Source organism: Homalodisca vitripennis, chromosome 2 (assembly GCF_021130785.1).
Source record: "Homalodisca vitripennis isolate AUS2020 chromosome 2, UT_GWSS_2.1, whole genome shotgun sequence".
Taxonomy (NCBI): domain Eukaryota; kingdom Metazoa; phylum Arthropoda; class Insecta; order Hemiptera; family Cicadellidae; genus Homalodisca; species Homalodisca vitripennis.
In genome coordinates this window covers 6025767-6053514 of record NC_060208.1, presented here as the reverse complement: position 1 = coordinate 6053514, position 27748 = coordinate 6025767, and the positions used below count along the sequence as shown (strand labels likewise).

Sequence of the window (27748 nt, the reverse complement as noted above, 5' to 3'; positions counted from 1 at the left end):
TTGCACATTCTGTCGACTCCATCCTTCCGTTGTGATCAGATTAAAAAAAAGGACTCGGAAGTATAAAGCGGTGGAGAGTAAAACATCACAATTATTCTTTAATAATCGTTTTACTGCACGTCATCAAGTCGTCCTGAATTTTCCGTCTCGTTAATTGCGAGGAGATTATTACTTAATTTTTGGTATCTTTCTATAAAGAATTGTGAAAAAACCTGATCTTTACACTTGTAATAATAAATTGCTAACCAAGGCGCCGGTTTGTTTAAACATATTCAACTTTATGTGTTTATGGCAATCCGAATTGTACACACTCTACTGTAGAAGTTCAAACATAAATCCATCCGTACTCCTTGCTTGACACTGATTATGTTAAACTGGTAGTTATATAAACCTGAACAGTTTAACCAATTAGTAATTAAGTACAGCAATATCTCCCTAATGTACCTGAAAATAACCAAGTTCAAATTAATCTAAAGAATAACATGACACTAGAACTCAAATACATAATAGAAACAAACTTAAAATGTTGTGATGGGAATAATTTTTCAGTCCAAATAAATAAAGCTGTAATTGTAAAACAAAACTGTAACTTTTATTACATCATCTTTTTCAACAATAATCTTGTTATATTAAAATAAAAACCAATTAACATTTATGCCCAACTTTAAGTACTATTCTTCAGTAATCTCATTTTAAATTTATGAATTAATACATTGTATAAAAATTAAGCAAAACACAGTTTTTAACTATTCAGACAACAAATATGTTAGTAACAAAATCTAAAAGTGTGTAAAGTTTACATTTCATTTTATTAGACAAGACAGGAACAATATTATCCCCTAGGAAAAGGAAAAATAAAGTCCTTTTCTTTGATTTTGCTAAAATGTCTCTTTTAACATTAAATTAATTACAAGAAGTGCAATATTAAAAGAAATATATTTCTATTTTACAAATTACCTTTATCTATTGTAGCAAAATAATAAGATTTATGTTTACTTTGGTGTATTAAAATGTCGTATAATGAGTAATTGTACAGCTTTGGTTAATCTTGAAATACATAATATAACTGTGTATATGACAAATATGAAAAAAATAATTGATTATTTCGGAATGAAATCCACGACATTGAGACCACATATAATTGAGAAATTTAAAGTAAATCTTGTATTAGACTTTTAAACTATTCTTTCCTTATCTGCATATCGTATAAACAATCTGATAGAATATATCAACATCAATAAAAAATAGATAAATATATAACAATAACAAATAATGTTTGTAAACAATAATTAAAACTATAACATGTAAATGGTTTTTTACATCAATATTTACTAACAAAAATATTATTTTTAAATTTTCAACAAAACATTACATAGAAAAACAACAAAATTATTCTACTTATTGATCATAACTGTATTTTTGGCTAATTAAAGGTATTTCTTACAAAATGAAAAATGCATATTTCTGGCACTTAACATGAAAAATGTTCACAAAATTTTGGATAAATTTACCTGTTTAAACAAACATTTAATCTTCACAGGTGCACTGGAAGATATTTTCAGAAGAAAAAATTTACAGTATTTAGTTAATTTCATTGTTCGCATAAAGTACCGGATATATTGATATGAATAAATTTACGGGTTTGATTTGACATTTTATTTCAAGTTCATACTAGGTTATGTTAATTATGATAATAGTGACTGATATATCCTGTCATATGTGCAGATATTGATACAGATTCTTGGACGATATGAGATTAGTAACAGTTGGTGGCATAAACTAACCAATTACTTGTGACATTCTCACTCAATACAATTCTGTGACGACAAATAACAGGAGACATTTTCAGTTAGTAAACATTGAACTTTAAGTGCTCAGGTAACAAACACCTTCATATACTTGGCATGTACTAAAATAAATAAGCTATTTATAGTACTTATACGAGAGACTAGAATTATAATCACTCCTCTATTGAAATAGAAAAACATTTTTAAAGAAACATTTCCATATGAAGTCTGATTTTTACTATCAATGTCACAAACACTAGGTAGTTGACTTATTAAAAAACTATGGATTTTTTAAATCACCCAGAGGTGAAAAATCCATTAAGTCTTCATCCCTCTCCAACTCTTCCAGATATTTTAGTACTCTTTTACGATCAGATATATTGTCTTGGTTGAGAAGAGATACTGAGTGGGGCCGATATTTAAATGGGAGAAGGCTTTTGGTAAGAGAGCCTACAAAAATTTGACTTCGGGGTTGGAAGGTCTAGAAAAAAGATTACTCTAGCCAAGCATTCCTTTGACAAACAGGAACCGTGATGGTTTTAAAGCATTCCTGGCTTCCTTCTTTTTGCATGCATGTCTGCTTGTGTAAGTTCAATCGATTGTTAGTTGATTCACTGACTTACACCAATCTCATCTTTTCTGCCATACCACTTCCCGTCTGCCCAATAGCCTCAATTTCTAAACATAATTTTCTATTTAGCGCTGCGCAAAGTCGTACATCCTAAGAATGTCTACTGGGTCAATCGGTTATGCCAGCATAAATTTAAGTTTAAGTTTCACTCTTGACCGGTGATGACGATGTCCAGTTGAAATAGACAGTTCTTACAGATGTTCTAATGCTCTCTATTGACTGGCCTATATTTGGATAAATCCAATTCCAGTATGAGCACTTTGTTGTGTATGAAACAAGGTGGCAGCTATATCTCCAACATTTGATGTTTTCTTAACTGAAAATTTATCTCAGTTTACATCCAAGTCCTATTACCGCCAAAATGAACAAACGTGATATGGTCCATTAGATGTGCTTTGCGGAAAAACTTTTTCAAGCAAACGTGACATTGGAACTGGCGCTCTCTACGACACTCATAGCGTTTATGGCGGAGAAGTGTCCCTTTGTTAGCGTATCTTCTTCCGCACTCGCAGACAAACTGAGGATCACCACGCTTCCCACCTGTTTCGCTAGGAAAGAACGTTAGATCCTTGTTATCGTTTGAGGAACGGTTCTTCTCAATGTAGAAGGGGTGTTTTTGTTCTGTGGATGAAGATTCTTTTACTGGGAAAATAGAAACACCAGTTCCCCTGTAATCATCAACCTCAAACCCTTCTTTGAAGAGCGCTGAAATTATTGGATCTGAAACAAAACAAAACTATTAGAACAAAAATGCTCTTAGCAATTGATAATGCATCATCAACGCTATGTGTTTTTACTATCACTCAACAAATAAAAAAGTTTATTTTATTTCTTGAAGCATCACTTAAAAAAGTCAGCATACTTTTATCATAGGCAATGTTATTTATTGAAAGTTAGAACTGTAGGAAACTTTGACTTTCAGAAAGTCAAGTGTAATCACTTAAAAAAGTCAGCATACTTTTATCATAGGCAATGTTATTTATTGAAAGTTAGAACTGTAGGAAACTTTGACTTTCAGAAAGTCAAGTGTATCTGTGGTAGGAACTTGTCAAATTATTTCAAACATACACTATGTACTTTAAATGTATAAAGAATTAAGCCCCTGAGAATCATCTAAAGCAGAATGATATTCGAAAAGTATTTTTATGAATTAAATCTCACAACTTGAAATATTTTATGAATAGAGAAGGTTTTCAATCAAGTGACTCAAATCAACGCATTAACAATTTGATTTATTATTACAATTCTGTAAAAAACTATAATATTAAGATCTTGCTTCACTCGCCCTCTCAAGGGGCTAACAATTGTTCATGAACTGTGGCTGATGCATGTTCAGCATGTGTCGCTGCATGGAGTGGTTATGCCTGAACTTGTCCCCACAGTGTCTACACTGGAACCTAGGCTCCACGTTGCACTCGTATTCGACGTGACGTTTCAGATGGTGCTTCTGACGGTACCTACGCCCACAGGTCAGACAGGCGAAGAAGGACTTGGCAGACTGGGCCTTTCCCGGGGCAGAGGTCCTACCCCAGTTTTGTGGAAGTTGTACACCTCTCGGCCAAATCTCTAAAGAAACAAGGATTCAAAAGGAAATTCTTCTTAGTCCGTGAAAAATACAAAGCGTAAACGACGCTTAAAGGCATGCAGATAAATATGGACAGAACACGACCTTTACTACATTGTTTAACATATAATGTAAATTTGTACCAGCCAATGATTTGAACCCTTATTAAGTTTATGGTTCTGATCATCAGAATAAATGTAAATAACCACGAAGACTATTATCGTTGGCATTATATCTCAATAAAAGATTGCTTTTAGACATATCACATTTTCATCCAGTTAATTGCATAAACCACTGTATATATCTTATAACTCCCACAAATGAGGGTGGTGTTTACAAAATAAAAATAACAATATTAATAAAAAGTTTATTCAACGGACAACAACTGAAGTGTGGGTCGTTTAGAGCGTTTCACGTAGTCAATATTGCAGAGACTGAGCTCCTGAAGGATCTGCGGCTCAGGCAGCTTGTGCACGTGACGGATGTGCGAGACCAGGTCGCTCTTGTGACGGGACCGTTTGCCGCACCTGTCACCACCAAACCAACAATTTATGAAACATGACACAAAATAAGGTTAAGGACACATAAAAGCAAAAAATTCAAGCACGTGCGGCAGGCCAAAGTAAAATTTGAGATCAATAGAGTTATATGTGAAAACCATACTGATGTACGAACGCATAAAAGAAAAATCAGACATGGCTCTGACTTTGGCTCTGACTTACCGTCATTTGCTTGAATTGCTTACTCATCTGAAAGCTTAACCTTATGTGTTAGGATCTGACACCAGAAGAAGAGAGCGTATAACAGTTGTTGAAAGGTTGTGTTTTTATTGTTGTTACACATAACTTTGTAAAATTTCCTTCATTCTCTTATTCTTTTTAAACTGAGCTAAGTTTTCTTATATTGTGTAAACTAATTAATTTAGTTATCTTATTCCTTAAACAAAAAAGTGCATCTTAGCATTCTCAGATTTTTTATATTTCGTAAGATTTCCAGATAGCTGGTGAACAAAGTTTTAAGCACTAGACAACATTGCGGGAATAATTGGGAACACGATAACTACCAAAGTTCATATAGATAACACCCATAGATTCAGACTAAAATTGGCACAGAGGCATATTTGTATATAGCTTGGATAAGTTCATTAACCAGTCTTAACTAATTAACTTTTAATATGGCAGTCATTTACATTTGGGCAAAATTTTAAACATAAGGCAAAACAATTTATTTTATACATATTAAGATCATTATAAACAACAATTATTATTTTACTTTTATTTTTGGTTCTTAAAAAGTTTTAAGATGATAGCGATTCTAAGTTTGAAAAAGGAATGGTTATATATCAGATATCACTTGCTATGTATTATAGCACAAAACAAAAAAAGGAATTTATAATTCTCGTCAGTTACAGTTTGTTGTTACGTGTTAAGAGCTACAATGGTCCACTACCTGAGACAGGGGTATTGTGGCTCACGGCCACACTCCAGACGTTGGTGTCTCTGGAGCGTCTGTTTCTGCACATAACTCTTCCCACAGCCACAGCGATACCGTAGGAGGTCCAGCATGTTCAGGCCTGCAGTTACATGCCATCAGTGAATTCCAATATTTAAGAATATGAATATAATTAATCATTTTTATATTTCCTTTTCATCTGAATTCCTTACATTTAGAGTATCTAAAATACACTTCAGGACCTCTTTTCAAAAAAATACATTAAATTGATGTGCTGGAAATTTTGTACGTTGAAAAAGCATGCATTTCATTTAAAAACAAACAAAATAACTTTAAAACATTTTTTAGTGTTAGAAATAATTTACACTATTTTGTGGAATTATAACTCGAAAGTGATAAATTTAGATATTTTCAGTAAAAAAGAATTATTTTGTCCCTTATTTAGTATATAAAGCTTTCAGTGAGTTTTATAACTTAACTGATTGCACTACGTCACAAGCAATTTGAACAGCCAATAGTAATATTCTTGACTGTCGGATGCCACTGTGAAGAGTTGCTCAGGTGACAATTATGTCTTTTATCTTTCCTATGTATTTAAGTTGTCACTGTTTTGTCACACAAAATGCATGTTGATTAGGCAGAGATGTATGTTACTATCTATCAAGAAACAGTTACAACTAGAAAAAATAAGAAATGTATAATGTTGATTGTTATTGTTAACTTACTATTACAAACTCAAATATAATGTACTATTCAACTGTAATTAATTATTTTTTAAACTGGATAACAAAAACCAAGTAAGTAAAAAAACAAACACACACAACTCAACCAGTTCTGGGCAGCTTTTCAGTTGTCCAGAGTGAACAGTACTTCTCGCCATCGGTCCCTCTTCAACTTCTCTAGGAAGACTTGGGTATGTAATGAGTTATATATTATCCTGGTTGGGCGGATATATCCTGGATTCATCAGAAAAACTTGTCATAACCAAGGAGATTTATGACAGTTCTGGTTAGTGTTTAGGAGACACATCCTGTATGTTTATTATTAAACTCATTAATGACTGGCAGGGTAGTTTTTTGATAGAGAAATTCTAGACCATACTAAGCACTGATTTTGAAGGATGCCAAAGTATGAATACCATTAAGCTTCTATAATGTTGAAATAACAATGTCTATGAATTTTACGCAATAAAAGCAAAGAACATAATATATCTTTGTCATCGAAATTTTTAATAAATTTAAAAAAACAAAATCAGTGTTTTAATATTATTTTTAGATATAACAATAAATGTATAAAATGAAATGAGAGTAATTTTTCTTTCTCTTTAGGACTGTGGAGAATCAATCAGCTGAAAATAGGTCATCGTGCAATGGTTGGAAATAGTAATAAGGACATCCCAGTTCATGTGTGGTGGTTGATAATAATAAGTCAAATAGTTCCATGAAACTGAAATGTTATAAATAGTCATATGTAAGGAGACCTATGTAAAATAAACCTCCTTCATGTTCAATAAGATGTAGACCAGAAATGTATACATTTCACATGCATAGTTCAATAATTATAATACACCTCAGATGACATATATATCTTGTATACAAATATTTAAAAGTAACTATATATTTTCAATCAAAACAAATTTGTCCAAAGAAGACCCTGATAATAGCCAAGAATTTTAACTGGGACAATAAAGGTGTTTTAAACTAACTGCAGGTCTGACGATACAAAGTCCTTGCCTTTAGGTTCGGTTCATACTTAAAACTTATTACAACATTAATAGTTTATTGATAAATCTTTAATAATTACCAGTCAATCCAGAGGAAGTCCTTCTAATTCTTTTTGATAATGGTCCATATTACAGTTTTACACATATAACAACAACGCAACAACAAAGACAATCCAAAATATTATGAAAAAAACTGAAATCAGTTAAAGTTGGAAAATATTTTAATTCAAATAAACATACACAATTTTAACACAAATATAATTCTTATAATTATTTTTTAAACTTACAACGTCAAAGCAAAAATCAAATAGCTAACAGAACTCTTAGAGAGCCGAAACTTAACTGGAGTTAAACGTAACAAAAACAACAACTTACAAATAGAATTAGTTCTACTAAAATCAACGATTTCTCTCAACAAAATCAATGACTAGAAATTACAATTATATTCAAAAGTAACAATAATTAAAACAAGCAGAAAAAAATTAAAATACAGAGAATCAATAAACTGAATAATCTCAGTTATGAATAATGTAAAGCCAGATGCTTTACATTATTTCTCAAGTTTTTCTAAAAACAGCCGTATTAAGACTTTGTGGTGGAGATGCAACAGTTTTCTTCGTGGTTAGAAAAATCATCAGGATTTATAAGTTTACTACAGTACCCACAAAGTAATTTTATCGATGCAGTGGGTTGATGAACATCTACATTGGTATCGACTGTACTTATTTCACGAGATTCAATTTTCTTTTTTCTATTCGAGTATGTTTTCGTTACAACGATACGGGACATTCTTTCTTCTGTGGCTTTAATTGATGTCAAACATTCTTTCAGCGGTGAAAGCTTGGTGCAAGCTTGACACCTAACATAGACCTCCTCAAAGCTCGATTCATCGTGTTCATTAATGCTCTTATATTTTATGGCCAAGCGCTTTTTACATTGAGGACAAATGGCTTTCAGGCTTTTCTTTTGTGTCGTCACAGGGTTTGAAGCTGTACCACTAGTATAACCTCTACTAATAGTGTCGGGATCTACAATAGCCAGGCATTTCATGTTTTCAGTACACGATGAGGAGGGTTTACCTCGTGCACACTCAGCGTTATGGGTGTTTCCGTAAGCAGCTGGATGAGTTATGTTATTACACGGGGAAAGTACTGGATGAGGTTTTGTATACAAAGCATCAGAGACAGTGGCTTCTGCTTCCGAAGCAATTGATGGAATTCCATTTGTAACGGATGAAGAGATAAGATTAGATTTGTCTTGAAGACTATTGAAATCAATGAGTTTTGCTTTCAAAGCGAGTGTTGGTACTAAGTTAGTAATGGGAGAAGGGATTGGATCGGGTTTGCTATGACAAATCCTTGATGTAGATGACATGAGGAAGTCGACATCCCACGAACAGGAATTAGAATTCTCACTGGTAATTTCAGATTGTGAAACGGTCACTGGGATTAAGTTAGCAGGAGGTGAAGATGGCGTACGTTCATTTATGCCAGTGGTTGATGAAGATATAGGATTAGATTTGGCATGCATAACCAAAGAAGCAGTAGAGTTGGCTTTCAAAGAACTTGGCGTACTAATGCTAGCACTACAAAAAACAGAGTTACGTTCAACAGAAATAGTCTCGTGGACAATGGACTTTGCTTTCATAACAGTTGATTGGATTAATTTATCACATGTTAAAGAAATCAGATCTGGCTTTACATAAACGATATCACAGTCAGTGGAATTTTCGTTTGAAGAAATAACGGGTTTTATCTGAACTGCTGTCTTGTCAAAGTCTAATGCTTTATCATCTTCAATATCTTGTTTAATATTCTCAACAACCTCGTTTAAAAAGGACTCTTTAAAAGATTCATTGTCTTTCTGACAAAAAGAATTTTCCAAATCTATGATAGTTTCTGAATGTGTAGCGTACGGTGTAGTTAGTCTATTAGCAAATTGAATCACTCCACTTGCCACCTGGCTGGTGCTGTGAGGGTCTACCACACTGTCCTTCCAATCAGTGACTTTCTGCCTGTCAACTGTAACAAAAGTTTTATCAGAAAATAGCTAGTTGTTATTAAATAGAAATAATACTATGGCTTAGTATTATACAAACTTATTAGACATTATTGTACGTATTAATTGAGATAATACTTTTAAATAAAATTGAGATAACGTTGTGAATAGTTTTAGTTCTGAACTGGTGTAATACACTATGGGAAGAATTTCAATTTCAGACACTTCCATTTAATTTCCTGTTTTAAAACGTTTAACAGCTTTGTTCAGTGATTGTAAGTTATAAGCTTTTTATAAACTCTAAAACAAAAATAAAAAAATGTAAAAGCAGTTTAGTTTTACGTTATTACTTGTGGCGGAAATATTGCTATGAGCAGAATTTCAATCGAATTAAATAGAAAAAGCGTATTAATTATGGAATGGGAACAAACACATCTGCACATACTGTTTAAATGGAAGTAACTAACAGGAACAATACACCAATTAAACAAGCACTTAAAAATTCTAAACGATTCCTGGCATATATTACGACATCGCCAACATCGTTAACAATGTTAAATTCTGGAGAAGGTATTCAAAAATTCCATCTTTAGTTTTTATTTTGGAACTTTTGAAGTATAATTTTGAATTCCTATCTATACCTACATAACCTTGATGGTTCTTAATTCTTTAAGGAAATGGAAACAAAGATAAGCAGGCATTACAACAAAGAAATTAGATAGACATTAAATCAACATGTCATGTTTAGAGATGTGATACATTCAAAGAGAATCACTAATTTGAAAACTACTAATCTGATCCATGTCAGACGAATCAACTAAACTGATGCTCTAAAACATATAATTCTGAAACTGATAGTACTAAACTCTAACAACAAAATCCTATAAACCTTGGATTGAGAAATGTGTTATTTATCTGTTAATGGAAATTTTTATTTTGTTATTTTTTATACAAATTATTATTTCTAGAACTAGTAGAGCTACAGTTACCAAAATGTACATGTAAGTAGTGGTAAATAAGAAGAAAATTAAAAAAAAAATATGATTTTATTTTATTTGATATTAAGAAAATGGTGCCTGTTGAAATTTCTTTAACTCAACTAACAAAACAAAACCAGTGATGTTATAAAAAATGTGCAAGAAACATACTTTTTGCAATTCTTATTATAATTAATTGAAATGGTACTTCTTTCAATAAAATCCATCAACTCATAAGCAAGCGTACATGAATGCTTTAAATGTAAACTTGCAGATACAGGTATCAGCTGTTCTGACATGGTTACCTAAATACAGCTAAACATGACAGCTAACTTAGGCTGTATGTTTTGATAGTTAATATATTATACATACACCTAAATACAGAAAAACAACTATGAGCACAGTATTATTTAAAATAAGGTTGTTGCAGCTTTCTTTCATTAAAAGCTGTAGGGCTAAGATTTCTCTTAATTCAACACATTGGACAAATGGTTAAAATTGAAAAATAACCATGTTTCCAATGAAACATATTCCAGAGGATGAGGTTATAATATTTAATAAATTACAAATACATTAAAAATCTTGCAAAATCTTTAATGATGCCACAGAACAGTATTGTGTGATAATGAATAATTTCTTTGTGCGACATGCACAGAATAAAAACTTTGTAATAGACAAATGCATTATCGTAACAACAGGTATGTAATAAAACCATATGTTAAAATCACAGTTGCAAAACTAATAACAAGATGCTGTTCCTTAAAAAAAAACATCATTGATCTAATTGAATACAAACTTAATGAAATATCTTAATTAGAAGAATTCTTAAAATTAAATGGAAAAATCGTTAACTGCTGTAGTTAAACTTTAAACTCCTTTTTACAATTTTTCTTTCGATATCCTTTCCTTTGTTGATTTTATTTCTGGCCAGGAACTTGCCCAAATTGGCGACTAAAGGACAAGATGAACATTGCACCCTAAGCTCTGTGTCAGTGAGTAGACCCCCTTGTAAACTCACGTCTACCTTACCCTCGCAACTGGGGCAGAACACTACCAAATTCCTTAAACCTGTTCTCAAACTAATCTTGCTCAATTTGCGGATGTTATCGAGTGTAAGGGTCTTCTGGTGACTCTTCTCCACGTGCGGCACCAAGTCGACCAAGGTGGCCAAGAACGGACAAGAAGGGCACCAAGCGTACTGCGTCTTGCCCGAACAGATCCTTTCGTGAGCAGTAAATCTTCTGGGCTCTATCAGAGACTTACACTTTGGACACACGAATCTTCACTGCACCTTTTCCATTTTTGTGGCCTTTCTTCTTCACACCGTTATCCTTATTCTTCTCTCGAAGGGTGGAAACTTGCTGTATTACTTCCTGAGAGCATGCTCTCTTCCTAGTTCTCCTCACAGTGTCTACTCTATTGGCTCTACTCTCGACAATTTTCACTCTCACAGGTTTCCTCATACTCACCACGGTGGAATTGGAAACAATCTTGCGGTAATTACTCTTGACAATGTCCACTAGATCAGGACGTTTCTCGTTGTTTACTTCTATTGCTTCCTGTAAATTAGAAACATCTTGCTCCTTCTTCACACCTTGCTCCACAACGGTCTGAGAACTAGTAGGCGGATTCTCACACTGTACAGATCCATCTGTAACACACAGTACGTACAGAAATAGCAAAATATTTAATGATCAAATCGGGAAAAAAATATGCAATGCAACTAAATAAAATTTGTAGCCAGTGTTCAAAATGACAACAATGAGCCGATTATTAATCAGCAGTTAAGCAACATTAGTAAATCAATAAGTGTATTTTAATGAGAGGTAGCGCCCAGTTACACTTTACTACTAGCTTATTATTTGCTGAAGAGAATTAAACTTAAAATCAATATGTTTATCTAAAAGTAATCCATATTTTACTATTTTAAAATCTTGTATATTTTACTGGAACTTTTTCTGAAAACCGATCTTAATCAGATTACACATTTTTTAACGAACATATATGGTAAACATCGGCACGCACTTCGAGCGTCATTTTATGTTCGGTAAGAATGTAGTCAGGCTCGAAGGCAATGGTTGAAGTGATATTTATTATCAGAATGAATACAGCTTTTTAATATTTTATTTTGTTTTTTGTCCCTTAATAGCCTAACTACTCATAAACAGACAATGTAAACTTTTCTTTGGTACCCATTTATACAGTTTATTAGCTGCAGTTTTGTAATGGTTAAAGGAAGAAAAGAAATTTAAATATGAAAGTTATTCAGTTTTGTACGTCCTTTTAAAAATACAGCCATGCATTTTATTGTTTAAAAGTTTTTGTCATAAAGTATTGAAATTTAACAAAATTTTTTAACGATTATATCACATTATTATTGGATTGGTAATTATAATTAAAATATATACAGTGAAAAAAAAACACTGTTTTCTACACAATTAAAACTGCCATTTTGAAATGAATACACATAATAAAATAATAGAATGCAAAATCGTTTAAAATTATATACAATACAATGTGTGTTTGCATTTGAAAATGTTAGGATTCAAGCACAGAACTCCCTGTTTTTGGGCCATCATGTATTTTTACAAAGGTGAAATTATTTTAAACAAATTCTTTTTTGTTCGTGGAGAATCTGCATAAACTAAATCTCTGCAGTTAGTCGTTGGACATGTCAGTCTGACAGTCTTGAGTACTTTGATTCAAAATCCAGTTTAAGTATGATGGGACTTCTGTAAAGATACATAGGCAATGTCCTCTTCTACATCAAAACTTAAGTTTATTGGAAGTTTATTAAATAACTTACAACGGTACCTTTCAAATAAAACAGACATTCAATATATCAAAATATATTTACTCGATTACAAAGTACAATTACAAAAATTACAAAGTACAATTAAGGCTAATTATAACTATAATGATACTTAAAAGTAAAATTTGTACTATTAACCACAATCTTTCCATCACATAAAAACTTTTATATTTATGTTGACACCTACATTTACAAAATAAATAGTTTCTAATAAATTACAATTATATTGATTGATTAAAAAACACATACAACAAAGGCATAAGGGAATATAAAGTCATATAATTTACAACATTAAAGTTAATCATTCATATAAAACATTTCAGTATAAAAAATACTTACTTATCTTACTTTATAAGATTATATGAAAGTAAGCACTTGCAGGGCTATGGACATCAGTGACTGCTTATACAAAAACATAATACATCAAATATATACTCGTTACATTGCCATCTTTGTTACTAGCTTCTTGCAATAGAATTCTAGAATTGCAAATTCTTGCAATTCTATTGAAAAATTCTAAATAAACTCCAATCATTCACTGTATTTCTTACATTTAGCTTGGCTCTGTTGGGTGTCCGTGTCATCAGTCAGAGTTGCATGATCACTGCAGCGGTGTTTCAAGATTTTGGTACTTTGCTTGGCCGGATCCTCAGATTCGTCTTCAGCTTCTGGCAGTATAGCCAAGAGATCAAGCAAATGATGCTTCTTTGCATGTTTACCCCTCATGTGAGTTATCAGTTGGTGGTAGCTTTGCTAAGTAAAGGACAATAGAAGCACTGTATCATGACCAATTGGCTGCTGCACAAAAGTCATTCACGTGGAAATCAACTATAGTTGGACTTACATTTTTGTTGCATCTAAGGAAAAAAGTAAGTCTTTTTATTCAACAATATTTTCCATTTACTCTCATCAGGGAGCTTGCCACAATAAAAGTTCTACATATAATAATTCAGAACAAGCCGGGCAATTAACAAAAATAAGTTTTTTTCCATGCTGTATTACATTATTAAGCCTTGTTTACTCCAGAGTTTTTTGTGTTTTCTTGTGGAACATTTTCACCATGCTTATTCCTTAGTGAATTTACCCCATTCAAATAGTTTTTAGAACTACATCTAAAGAAATCAATACTACTCATATCATTACAATCATTTAACGATTCTTCAAAATCTTTTTCTGTTTGCAAGTCTTGAACCCTTCTTTCCAATTCTACACGATCCATGCCTGCAAGCAACTCCTCCACGTCTTCAGCAGATTTGTGGTGATCAGTATTAATATGATTTATTAAGGAATATTTTTTTTTACAATAACCAAGTCACAGTAAAGACATCTAACTAACTTATTCCCACAAACCAATTTTACATGGAAAATTATATTCTGTATTAAACTTTTAGATTTGCATTTAAAACAGAACGCCGAAGTTTCACTCAAAACTTTCCAGCCCAATTTTTCAGCTGTAGGTTCCACTTTACTACAAAAATATCTCTGGTGATTAAATATAAATTTTGTATGTATAATTTTTGGCATTAAGGACATTTTATATTTACAGAGCTTGGTCGCCAGGACATTTCAGTATCACAACTCTCAACTAGGTAATTTCCCCTACTTCAAGTCATAATAATATTTATGAGGAAGTATCAGTCCTGTAAATAGTCAATCTACCAATTACCCATTTAATATTTATTTAAAAATTATTATTATTTAGCTTTACAAAACACATCTGTATGCACACCATAGTGCCGTAACTGTCTATGTTAGTTAATACTAATTATGTTAAGTTGGTACAACATTTCCACACCCGAATGTATCAATCAAGTAGTAGAGCCGAATACTGTATATGATTTGTTTAGTTAATAATTAGACTATTGTAGTGTGATTTAACTACCACCCAATGGTGCAACAATAAATCTAAAATTACCACGACATAAGACTGTACAAATCATGGAAGTAATACCGAGCAGAAAGATCAGGTAGTACAATACGTACATTACAGTCGCACTAAAAGCACACAAAAATCTAAAATGAAAAAAACTCCAGATTTCAGGATTTAAGTCTGCAACATCATATCTCAGATGCTCCATGTAAGAGTAAGGTGAACTGGAACTAAACTCAAAAATGATAACCTTAACTGTTAAAATAAAATTCAAATTTATTTTGATACAGTGTGTTATTAATTTGTTTTGTACTATATTTTACATCATACCAGCAATAGAATACTTTATAACTGTAACTTTTAATTGTTTTATGAAATATCAACAAGACAAGTTTGAGATCTAATTGGGTCATATCTATGAACTTAAGTACTAATACTAAACAACTATAAATATGAAATACAATAAACCTTAACACATTTTATAAATTATACATAAGATACCAGTGTCTTGTATACCTTATTCTGCATGTGATAGAATATTATTTAACAGAATAAACAGATGTTTCTAATATTATTTAACAGAATAAGCAGATGTTTCTACACAGTACATGGCCGACATGACACTGTTACAGTCACAGATACAATTTGAGCCTGCATTCTCTGAACTCAGATCTAAGTTTAACTCACCCTGGCATATTACAAACTAAAATTAGTCACAGATCAAATTAACGTCATTAATCGTCAGCTTCCGATTTCGGTTGTGTTGCCAATTCAGAGTTCACTCGGTCGGCAATCAATTTTTCTATAAAGGCCAATACTTCCTCTGACGTCTTCCCGTGTTCAAATTTGATGTGGCTCATCAGAGAAAGATGCTTTGGATTGAAGTTGTATCTCTTCCTGGTGCCGTAATAAAACTTCGGACAGTAGAAACACTGGATTTTTTTGGGTATACACAAATATTTCGAATGGAGTTCCACAAATGACAAGTCTATGTTGCCGTTGATTTTGAACTTTTGACGGCAATTTAAACATCTCCCGTACGCACCCGTCTCGGAAATCTCCATGAATGTATTATTCCCACAGTAATTGTGCTTGTGTATTCGACGGAATAAAGGGTGGTACCTCTGGTCACAATCAGAGCAAGACACCCTTCTCTCTACCACTTCTGACTTCACCACCTCCACTTCTGCAATAGGACAATCATCAGATTTTTTGACTCGTGACTTGCGGTGCTTTCCTGCAAGCAAAGAATAAACTTGACAGTTCAGGAAACAATGAGCATAAATTAGTATAAATATAGCGTAAGTTGGTAAATCTTAAATTAGATAATACTTCATTTCCAAACTATTACCAACTGCACATAATGCAGCTATTGTGAGAAGGGTTGATTCAATGTGAATGTTGGGTTTAACTCCAGTTCACCTTCCTCTTAGCGCAGCGTCTGAAACCTGATGCTGTCACAGACTTGACTCCTAAAATCTGGAGTCAAGTTCGTCTAAAAGGGATCCAAAAATAGTCGGCAACAAAGAACGAAAAAGTACAAGACAAACTCTTTGCATAGTTTCGACATCAGAGACACCTAGAATAAAAATGTAATGTAATTTAGGTGAAGAGGTATTCTCATTGTCTCATCAGGTGCACAATTGAGTGCACTACTATGGTGAGTGAAATGATCCCAAAAAAACAGTGGAGCAACCGAGTCTTATACACATAACATGGTGCGAAGGGTTGATACAATGTGAAAGTTGAGTTTCAAATTTCAGACAGCCTCAGATTTGAGATGCAGCATGTACGAGGGAGATGAACTGGAGCTAAACTCTACATTTGTGTTACCAACTACTTGTAATAAAATGTACATTCAACAATAGGTATGAAAGATCTACATCATATACATTCACATTGATATGAGAGGAACCATTTTGGTGATTCCTTATGGATAAACTTCATTTGTTGGCCATTAAGACCTTGTTTCTTGTTTGTCCACTGAAACATAATAAAAGTAAAGGTTAGTAATGATATACTATTGCTGTGGAATACAACATATAATATATATTTTATGTATATATAGAACTAGTCTGTTCTGGCGTTCTCCAAGAAAATTACTTTATGTTTTTATACTTCTTTTTAAATTATATATACAGTGTATTCCAAAATTTCTGCACACTGAAGGGATCTTGAAAACTATAAAAGACTATAAAAATGAAAAAAAAAAAAAAATCGGTAAAAATAACATAAGGGATAACAAAATAAAACTAAAAATATATCTCAACCAAGTTAACAAAATTAATTTGGAGTTTACAAATTATTTACAGGGAAAGATTAATCCACATTAAAAAATGCCAAACAACTTTCAATCTATTTCAGTCACATATTTTGTAAAATCGGTTTGGCAAAAATACAATAACTTGCACATTATTTCAAATTTAATTATTACGTAGTCCTTATTACATCTTTATGCAAATTCCCGACCATATAAATACTCATAATTATGTAAAACATATACACAGTGTTTAAATCGTGTGAAAAGGTTATAACAAACTGTATTTAGTAATAAAATCCACTTTATTTCAAATAATACAGAAATATTAATATGAAGAACAAGATGATAAAAATTAAAACATTGTTATCTAATATTGATTATCAAGGCGATTTGGATTAACAAAATCACTTTGATAAACTCAACTCTACAATTCCATACTAAGCCTAATTTTGTTGACTGCTGTTCACACTAAAAATCTTTTTTTATGAGCCAAAATTATTAGAAAATAACCAAGATATAATAAAACACAATACATGTGGAATAAAGTGTAAGCTGTAACAAAGAATTATACTGTGAATACAATATAATGTGAATACTGTGTGATACTGTGTGAATACATCACAAGCTCAATGAACACATAACTTTTAAGATAAACTTAATAACTCTTCTAACATAACAAATTATAACAATAAGAAATTGCTCCTAACATATAAGGAGGAAAAAATCAACACAAACAAAATAGTAACTAAGCAATTGACTGGTAACATAATTACAAGTACATATTTTGAAATCAAATCAAGAGAATATATTTAAACTTCTGCAAGAACCGATAAGTTTTATTACATTTAATATAAATACAGTATTGACAATAAAATGTATTGACAAATACTATTTAAAAATATAAACAGTTGCAGACAAATTAGGTTTGTATATGTCAAAATATTAAAGTTTTGTATTACATGATTAAAAAAGTTTTAACAAATAATAAGTACTGGGGATAGTAAATGGTCCGTGGGGTAGTGGGGATGGTAAACACTGCAACAACATATGTTTCCAAATGTACAACATTGTTATTCATACTTTTTTAATATTTAAGTGGAAAACATAGATAAAAATGTCTACATAAAACATTATAAGCATATCGGATACAATAGAATACTTAAAACTACCAACTGAATAAAATTATGATACTGTTAGTGACAAACATAATATTTTGCAAAAGCTGAGTATCATATTCTCGAAGACATACTCGTCTATACTTATATTAAATGTTTTTATAGTCCGATGGACTTATTCATTGAACTTGACAATAACTACGCGTTCATTGTTAACAAATACCCAAACAAGTCAATGATCTCTGTTGAAAACACTTACGAAAAGAACATAGTTAAATTATGAACACCAGGATTAATCTAACATTTACACACATGGAATGACATTTGGAACAACACTATCTTTGGAAATTAAATCCATCTAAGTTGGGGCTAAAAGTGGTACTAATAAAAAGAAAGATACTTTATCAATTTCTTTTTTTTGGAGTTAATATATTTTATAATAAGTATTAATTACAAGTATTACTAGCTAAACAACTTTAATGATATATAGTAAATATAGAAGTAGTAAATGAAGATTATACAATAAGCAACACAAATAACCATGTATATTTATGAATGTAAACTTCAAAGTACACACAACCACTTAATAAAGATTGTATTTTCCACGACACAAACAACTGAGTTGTATTGAGATTAAAATATATATATATATATATATATAAATGTATTAATCATCCTTCGTCAGCCATCAGTTTGGACAATAACTGGAAATAAAAGTTAGTAGCTTTTCATCATTTTATCATTTACTGTGGTATTCCAAATTACATTGACAGGAAGTCAAATCAGCAGCAGCATTCTCTAAATGGTAACAGTTTTTACAATAGCTGCAGTCATACAACAGAATAGGCAAGAATAGTGAATTAGTACTTGTTTTGCACCATAATGTCTGTCAAGAATGTTTATTTTGTCGCTCAAATAAGTTTATACAAATTGATTATATACATACATGTCTTTATTGTAACTTTCCTAATATAAAAAAATATTTGTTACACATTTTTGTGGTTCCAAAGATATAATGAGTTGAAATTGTACATACCATTGTACTTCAGCCCAAGAGCTGGTGTAAAACCCTCGGTGTGACATGTGAGCTTGAGGAGCAGAACTCTGCGAGGCCACAAGGCATGAGCTGCTAGCACTCCATCTATCGAGGTGGGCAACACACTTCCAGTATTCAATCTGGACCGGAATCAACCCTCGGTGTGATATGTGAGCTTGAGGAGCAGAACTCTGCGAGGCCACAAAGCATGAGCTACTAGCACTCCATCTATCGAGGTGGGCAACACACTTCCAGTATTCAATCTGGACCGGAATCAACCCTCGGTGTGACATGTGAGCTTGAGGAGCAGAACTCTGCGAGGCCACAAGGCATGAGCTGCTAGCACTCCATCTATCGAGGTGGGCAACACACTTCCAGTATTCAATCTGGACCGGAATCAACCCTCGGTGTGATATGTGAGCTTGAGGAGCAGAACTCTGCGAGGCCACAAAGCATGAGCTACTAGCACTCCATCTATCGAGGTGGGCAACACACTTCCAGTATTCAATCTGGACCGGAATCAACCCTCGGTGTGACATGTGAGCTTGAGGAGCAGAACTCTGCGAGGCCACAAGGCATGAGCTGCTAGCACTCCATCTATCGAGGTGGGCAACACACTTCCAGTATTCAATCTGGACCGGAATCAACCCTCGGTGTGACATGTGAGCTTGAGGAGCAGAACTCTGCGAGGCCACAAGGCATGAGCTGCTAGCACTCCATCTATCGAGGTGGGCAACACACTTCCAGTATTCAATCTGGACCGGAATCAACCCTCGGTGTGATATGTGAGCTTGAGGAGCAGAACTCTGCGAGGCCACAAAGCATGAGCTACTAGCACTCCATCTATCGAGGTGGGCAACACACTTCCAGTATTCAATCTGGACCGGAATCAACCCTCGGTGTGACATGTGAGCTTGAGGAGCAGAACTCTGCGAGGCCACAAGGCATGAGCTGCTAGCACTCCATCTATCGAGGTGGGCAACACACTTCCAGTATTCAATCTGGACCGGAATCAACCCTCGGTGTGACATGTGAGCTTGAGGAGCAGAACTCTGCGAGGCCACAAGGCATGAGCTGCTAGCACTCCATCTATCGAGGTGGGCAACACACTTCCAGTATTCAATCTGGACCGGAATCAACCCTCGGTGTGATATGTGAGCTTGAGGAGCAGAACTCTGCGAGGCCACAAAGCATGAGCTACTAGCACTCCATCTATCGAGGTGGGCAACACACTTCCAGTATTCAATCTGGACCGGAATCAACCCTCGGTGTGACATGTGAGCTTGAGGAGCAGAACTCTGCGAGGCCACAAGGCATGAGCTGCTAGCACTCCATCTATCGAGGTGGGCAACACACTTCCAGTATTCAATCTGGACCGGAATCAACCCTCGGTGTGACATGTGAGCTTGAGGAGCAGAACTCTGCGAGGCCACAAGGCATGAGCTGCTAGCACTCCATCTATCGAGGTGGGCAACACACTTCCAGTATTCAATCTGGACCGGAATCAACCCTCGGTGTGATATGTGAGCTTGAGGAGCAGAACTCTGCGAGGCCACAAGGCATGAGCTGCTAGCACTCCATCTATCGAGGTGGGCAACACACTTCCAGTATTCAATCTGGACCGGAATCAACCCTCGGTGTGATATGTGAGCTTGAGGAGCAGAACTCTGCGAGGCCACAAAGCATGAGCTGCTAGCACTCCATCTATCGAGGTGGGCAACACACTTCCAGTATTCAATCTGGACCGGAATCAACCCTCGGTGTGATATGTGAGCTTGAGGAGCAGAACTCTGCGAGGCCACAAAGCATGAGCTACTAGCACTCCATCTATCGAGGTGGGCAACACACTTCCAGTATTCAATCTGGACCGGAATCAACCCTCGGTGTGACATGTGAGCTTGAGGAGCAGAACTCTGCGAGGCCACAAGGCATGAGCTGCTAGCACTCCATCTATCGAGGTGGGCAACACACTTCCAGTATTCAATCTGGACCGGAATCAACCCTCGGTGTGATATGTGAGCTTGAGGAGCAGAACTCTGCGAGGCCACAAAGCATGAGCTACTAGCACTCCATCTATCGAGGTGGGCAACACACTTCCAGTATTCAATCTGGACCGGAATCAACCCTCAGTGTGACATGTGAGCTTGAGGAGCAGAACTCTGCGAGGCCACAAGGCATGAGCTACTAGCACTCCATCTATCGAGGTGGGCAACACACTTCCAGTATTCAATCTGGACCGGAATCAACCCTCGGTGTGACATGTAAGCTTGAGGAGCAGAACTCTGCGAGGCCACAAGGCATGAGCTACTAGCACTCCATCTATCGAGGGATAATTTACTGGTTCAACTTTCACAGTCAACAAACATGAATGTAGTCAAATGTGACTTAAAAACTGAACTACAATGTTGTGACTATTGAATTATGGACTTTCACTTTAAATGTCAAATTAGCTATACTGAGACAAAATTGTTACATTAAATAAACAAGTTTTTTCTCCAGAGTTAACAATTTTGAATATGTCACTTCATTATGTTTAGTTTCCCGAACATCGTATTAAAAAATTATTCGTGTTCAATTTGATACATTTTTTTATTTAAAAATATTATACCATCACAAAGTCAACATGACCTGTCAGCAGGGTATGAATTCTACAATAAAAATTAAATAGAATATTACAATTCTACATTATTTCATAATAACTTACTATAGGACAGTTCACTACCTTAAAGAATGCACTTAAATCTCTTTAAGTATATTTTGAACTCATGTGACTTTTCTTCTTTTTAAACTTGAAGCTACATGTAACAAAACAAAGTAGTAGAATTATTTATCTATTTTTGTGTGACTTTAACACGTTTAATGTGGCAGTTGACAGTGCAATATCAGTAATGACAACATCTGCGTTGATTGGAAATGACTTGTTTAAAAATTGAACTTTACTTTCTTGACAACATTTTCCAACTTACCCAAATTCAAACGATTGAAAATACTGAAAGCATTGAATAAATAAATAAGGCCTGGAATCCAAATCATTTAAACCATCTATTAAGATTATTTAAATGAAGACAATTTATTTGTTGTTCATTACTGCTGTAAGTTTTTATTATTTCTAAAATAGGTTTTGAAAATTTGGCAAAACCGTTCATACAACATTTTTATTCATAAAGTTTGTACAGCTTAACTAAATTAAAATAAAATAAAAGTTTACAATAAAATTAAAAAAAGGCTCACAAATAATCTTGAGTTTTTAATTTTTATGATAAATAACGGGTAAATTTATTTGGCAATTTCAACATTTATTTGATTTAATTTTAATAATTTAGTATAAAATGCATGATATAATTTTATATTGTCTTTCTTGTTTATTACAAAAAGAACTAATGAGATAAACTTGAATAAACCATAATTTACTTTCTATTCTGTTATTCATTACTCAATATTAAAACACTGTTCCAAAGCACATATTTAAATATGATCAAATGTAATAGTGAAATTTAGCTATATTACTTAGTTTCATATGATTTTAAAAACTGAGTAAAACATAACATTTTAAGACACATTTTTTTAGTTTTTCTGGAACAAACAGAGAAAAATAAATAAAACTAACCATCCTAAGCCACATCACGTTATAAATGAAGTATTTAAATTTAGATTTAACCTATCATCTGAACAAAAACTACAATACAATATGAGACTAAGTGTTTGAACATTTTAAACTACAGACAATGCAGTACTATTTCTAATAGTCACTAATGACACAATGATGTAAGTGGTAAATACATATAAGTGACACAGCACACACTATGGTATCAAAGTAATGTGAAATGTTATGGTTATAAATTTGTACTAAAGTTATAAAAATAATTTTAATATTGTTTGATTTGGCATTTAGATGAAAAACAGTTAAGTAAAATAACATCTTCGTAAAACTTACTAACAAGTTTGAAAAATTGTATATGTATTGAGGATGAACCATTCACCATTTCCAAATAGAATCTGCCAAGATACGATTCATGAATTTAACATTCCTAAATATTTCTATCTTCTCCTTCAGCTGTAAAAGATTCACAGATCTCTTGTTCTACAGGTTTGTTTTCCTTATTCGGAACTGACTGTAAATTGGTGGCTGTAACATTGGTGCTTGTACACTGATATTCTTCAATAATTTTCTGTTCATTGGTTTCGCCTTCTTTTTCTCCAACTAAGGAACTATTCATAGATATAACATTTTCATTGGACACCTGACAAGCTTCAATCATATTTTCAGTGGTGCGGCTTTCTTCAAACTGTACTGAAGAATTATGAACTATTGTTGAACTTGATATCCGATTTAAGCCATATTCAGCGGTTTTGCCTTTTTCATGTACTGACTGACTATGGACTTTCATTGAACTTGCACTTGGGATCTGAAGACTTTCATCTACACTATTTTCAGCTGTTTTGTCATCATTATTTACTGATGGAATATGAACTGTTATTGTACTTGGGATCTGAAGACTTTCATCTATACTATTATCAGCCAATTTATTATCATTATTTACTGACGGACTATGAACTGTTATTGTACTTGGAATCTGAAGACTTTCATCTATACTATTATCAGCAGTTTTGTCATAATTATTTACTGACAGACTATGAACTGTTATTGTACTTGGGATCTGAAGACTTTCATCCTTATCATGTTCATTGGTATTGTCTCCTTCACTCACTGAAGAATTATGAACAATTACTGGACTTGTAGTAAGGGCCTGACAACTTTCATCCATATTCTGTTCAGTAATGTTGTCTCCTTCACTCACTGAAGAATTATGAACAATTACTGGACTTGTAGTAAGGGCCTGACAACTTTCATCCATATTCTGTTCAGTAATGTTGTCTCCTTCACTCACTGAAGAATTATGAACAATTACTGGACTTGTAGTAAGGGCCTGACAACTTTCATCCATATTCTGTTCAGTAATGTTGTCTCCTTCACTCACTGAAGAATTATGAACAATTACTGGACTTGTAGTAAGGGCCTGACAACTTTCATCCATATTCTGTTCAGTAATGTTGTCTTCTTTAATAAGTGAAAGACTTTTACTTACTAGTGCGTCTGTACTTAATACTTGACAATTTTCAACTATGTTCTGTTCACTAGTTTTAATTACTTCGTTTTGAACTGAGGAACTTTGAACACATTCTAAAGTGGGGATCTGGCTATCAGCATGTTTCTCATATTCAGTAGTTATGTTATCTTCATCATGAATTGAAGAGTCATTATTATAATCCATATCTTGGCTGACAAGTTCGTTATTTTCGGTATTGCTAACCACTAAATTGGTTTCTCCACACATAATTGCGTCTTCATGTAAGGTTGTTACATTGGTAATCTCTAAACTAGGCTCCATGTCCATATAATTACATGTGATGTCTACCTGATCCATGCAGTCACTCGATAAAACAATACTTTTATTTTGTTGCTCATGATTTTCTTTAAAATAGTTAATATTTAACTGATTGGGAGAGTTTGATGCTACTCTTTGGCAATCCTTTTTGACATTGTAAAATGTAATTTCAACTTCCTCGTTTAAGTTTAAAGAACCATCATTTGATTGGTTTACTTCGAATTGAGCTTCTTCATATCGATGTAGTGAATGTTCTACAGTAAACACATTTTTAATTTTTATTGATGGATCCCGATTTACATCAAGAGCTTCTATTTCAACTCCATTATCTTTTGAAAACGTTTCTTTGTGATTTGAACTTTCAACATCCTCATAAAAATCCTTAGCCACAGCCATAATGACGTCATCTTGACATAAAGTTTTATCACCTGTAACTGAACTGACATCACACAATACGTCCTCATCACTCTTATCAAGATCGATAATTTCAACTTCATTACGCTTATCTAGTGATGTGTTTGCAGTTCCTCCAAATCTTCTAAATTTATCCTGACAAGTCTCATCCATATCAATATCTATTATTTCAATATCTCGATCATTATTTTTAGTGCAATCAACAGTAATTACAATTGGAGTAGTTTGTTGCGTAACCGAATTCCTTTCTGAAAATTCATCTTCTGTGGCTTGGCATGAAGAAATATCTATGTTTTTAGCTGTTGGTATTTCTCCAACTGCATAGTGTGCAGAATGTGCCCTTTCCTTGATGTTGGGTGTAGAAATATCAGTTGATAGTTTACTTTTGGTATGATCTTTGGTATTCTGTTTGTCGGCGTTCATGTGGTAAATATGATCTGAAGATCCTTCAGAGACCATTTTACTCGTATTTAGGGATTCTGGAAAATCAAAGATGATCTCATTGTCAGATTCTATATTTATGACCTTATTCAAAATTTCCTTATCCTTTACTTCGGGACCAATTTGCTTATCTTCATTAATTTTGATAATCTCTTCTGAAGCACTGTTTAAAACAGAATTCATTGTTTGAGACAAATCTCTCACGTCAAAACAAGTTTTGCCAGATTTATCAATATTACCTATTCCAAAGTTACCTGAGGATGCTGTCATTTTAGCCCGGAGTAGATCGTACAAATTGTGTTTTTTCTCATGAACTTCCTCCATATGATCAATTAGCTTATATCCTGCTTTCCATTCGCAGCTACAGTAAAAACAGGAGTAGAAATCTTCATTGGAGGGAAATCTAGTATTGCCGCCTGACTGATCCTCTTCCTCATTATTGACTGTTACAGGAGGAGGATAAATGAATGGATGAGTTATAATTCTTTGAGCAGCAGATGGATTTTCAGTAAGTGATTCTGGTTCTGGCAAAAAAGTCATAAAATCATGAACATAATGCGATTTATTGTGATACTTTTGCATGTGAGCTAACAGACTTCTGTACTCACTGAAAACTTTGGTGCAATAAAAACATTGCACAGAGAACGTTTTCATCTGACATAGATATCTGCAATGAAAATCTATTGAATTAGTGATGAGTAGCTTGTTACACTTCAAACATAAAGCTTTACCAGAATAAAGAATCCATTCTTTCTTTGCAGGTTCTCTTCCACAATGGTACTTTTTATGGATTCTCACATGATCTGGATGAATGGCCTCAGAACACTTTAAACAGGTAATTTTTACAACGCTTAGTCTCTTTCTCTTCTTCTTTTGCACATTGAAAATTTCACTGCCAAGATTTACCTTTTTCTTAGGTACTTTAACTGGTATTTTGTTCTTAGATGTTTCTATTTTATCTCTTTTCACGTTGCTTGAAACACCATAATCATTATTTTCATTAATTTCTTGTTTTATTTTTGTCTGTATCCTTGAGTTCACTTGTTCCTCTTCTGCTACAACAGTATCCATTTCTGGGTCCTGATTTTCCATACTAGCTCTTATTTTAGCCTCCAGCAGATCATACATGTTGTGTAATTTATTATGAACGTCTTCCATATGGTCCAACACCTTGTAGCCTGCTGTCCACTTGCATCCGCAATAGAAACAGAAAAAGAAATCATCATCTGAAGAGAATTTTAAGAAGTCACTGTTGCTTTCAGAATGTGAAGAAGGCGGGTTGTAGATAAAAGGATGTTCAACTTCTCTTTGTGAATCTCCATTTTGTGACGATTCATCAGTAACTTGCTCTGGTTCTGGTAGGATTGTCAATAGATCTTGAAAATAGTGGGTTTTGTTGTGAGCCATTTTTATATGAGCTATCCATCTTCTATAATCAGTGCAGAACTTTGTGCAATAGAAACACTGGACAGAAAAGGGTTTCACTCGACACATGTATTTTACATGGAAATCAACTGTACGTGTTATGACCATCTTTCTACACTTCAAGCACATGGATTTTCCACCTTTTTTAAGGATCCATTCCCTCTTTTCAGTTTCATTCCCACAGTGGTACTTCTTATGAATTCTCATATCACCTGGATGGATATGTTTTTTACATTTTTTGCATAATACTTCTGGAATGCTTGTTCTTTTTTTCTTCTTCTTCTTGTCTGTAAAAAATGTACTTGACACACTGTGGAAATCTTTGCGGTACTTCAAAGTCAATTTGTTCTCAAGTGTTTTGTTTTCTACTAAAGCTACCTGATTCACATTGGAATTTTTAGTAAGATCTTCTCTAAATTCATCATTATAAACATAATCCGGGTCACTGTTCACCAGTATTTTCAGTTCAACCTCTTGTCCAGTTGATGTACTAGGTATAGACTTCTTAATAGTCTTATTCGTACGCGAGGGACCAGCAATCCCTTGACAAGGAGTTTCCATTTTTGCCCGAAGTAGATCATACATTGTATGATTGTTACCATGAGCTTCCTCCATATGTTCCAGGGCTTTATATCCAGCTTTCCACTGGCTTTCACAATAGAAACAAGAATAGAAATCATCTTCGGAAGAAAACTTTGCAATTTCAATGTTGCCATCAATGAGTATTGTTGGTGGATTGTATATGAATGGGTGTGTGACCACACTCTGTGACTCACACTCAACTGTGTCATCATTTGCATCATCAGGATCTGGCAAAACCGTCATCAAATCTTGAAAATAGTGAGATTTATTGTGC

General features: G+C 33.6%; 3 protein-coding genes across 3 annotated transcripts in view; all 3 read right to left on the bottom strand.

The window, feature by feature from the left end:
• Positions 1–4335: 4335 nt before the first annotated feature.
• Positions 4336–9158, bottom strand: LOC124356140 (zinc finger protein 551-like). The gene is made up of 3 exons (XM_046807299.1): positions 9073–9158; positions 5432–5555; positions 4336–4509 (listed from the first exon to the last, which is right to left on the bottom strand). Exons 2-3 carry the CDS (start codon positions 5545–5547, stop codon positions 4350–4352), a joined length of 276 nt encoding a protein of 91 aa, XP_046663255.1. The 5' UTR covers positions 5548–5555; positions 9073–9158; the 3' UTR covers positions 4336–4349.
• The window catches only part of LOC124356129 (longitudinals lacking protein, isoforms A/B/D/L-like), a 605681-nt gene continuing 585334 nt past the window's right edge, over positions 7402–27748 (bottom strand). Inside the window, exon 5 of the mRNA XM_046807279.1 lies at positions 7402–9178. Within this exon, the coding sequence (XP_046663235.1) occupies positions 7740–9178 (1439 nt within the window). The 3' untranslated portion in view covers positions 7402–7739. The remainder of the gene's footprint in view (positions 9179–27748) is intronic.
• Positions 22562–27733, bottom strand: LOC124356128. Its single transcript, XM_046807277.1, has 2 exons — positions 24277–27733; positions 22562–24186 (listed from the first exon to the last, which is right to left on the bottom strand). Exons 1-2 carry the CDS (start codon positions 27715–27717, stop codon positions 23254–23256), a joined length of 4374 nt encoding a protein of 1457 aa, XP_046663233.1. The 5' UTR covers positions 27718–27733; the 3' UTR covers positions 22562–23253.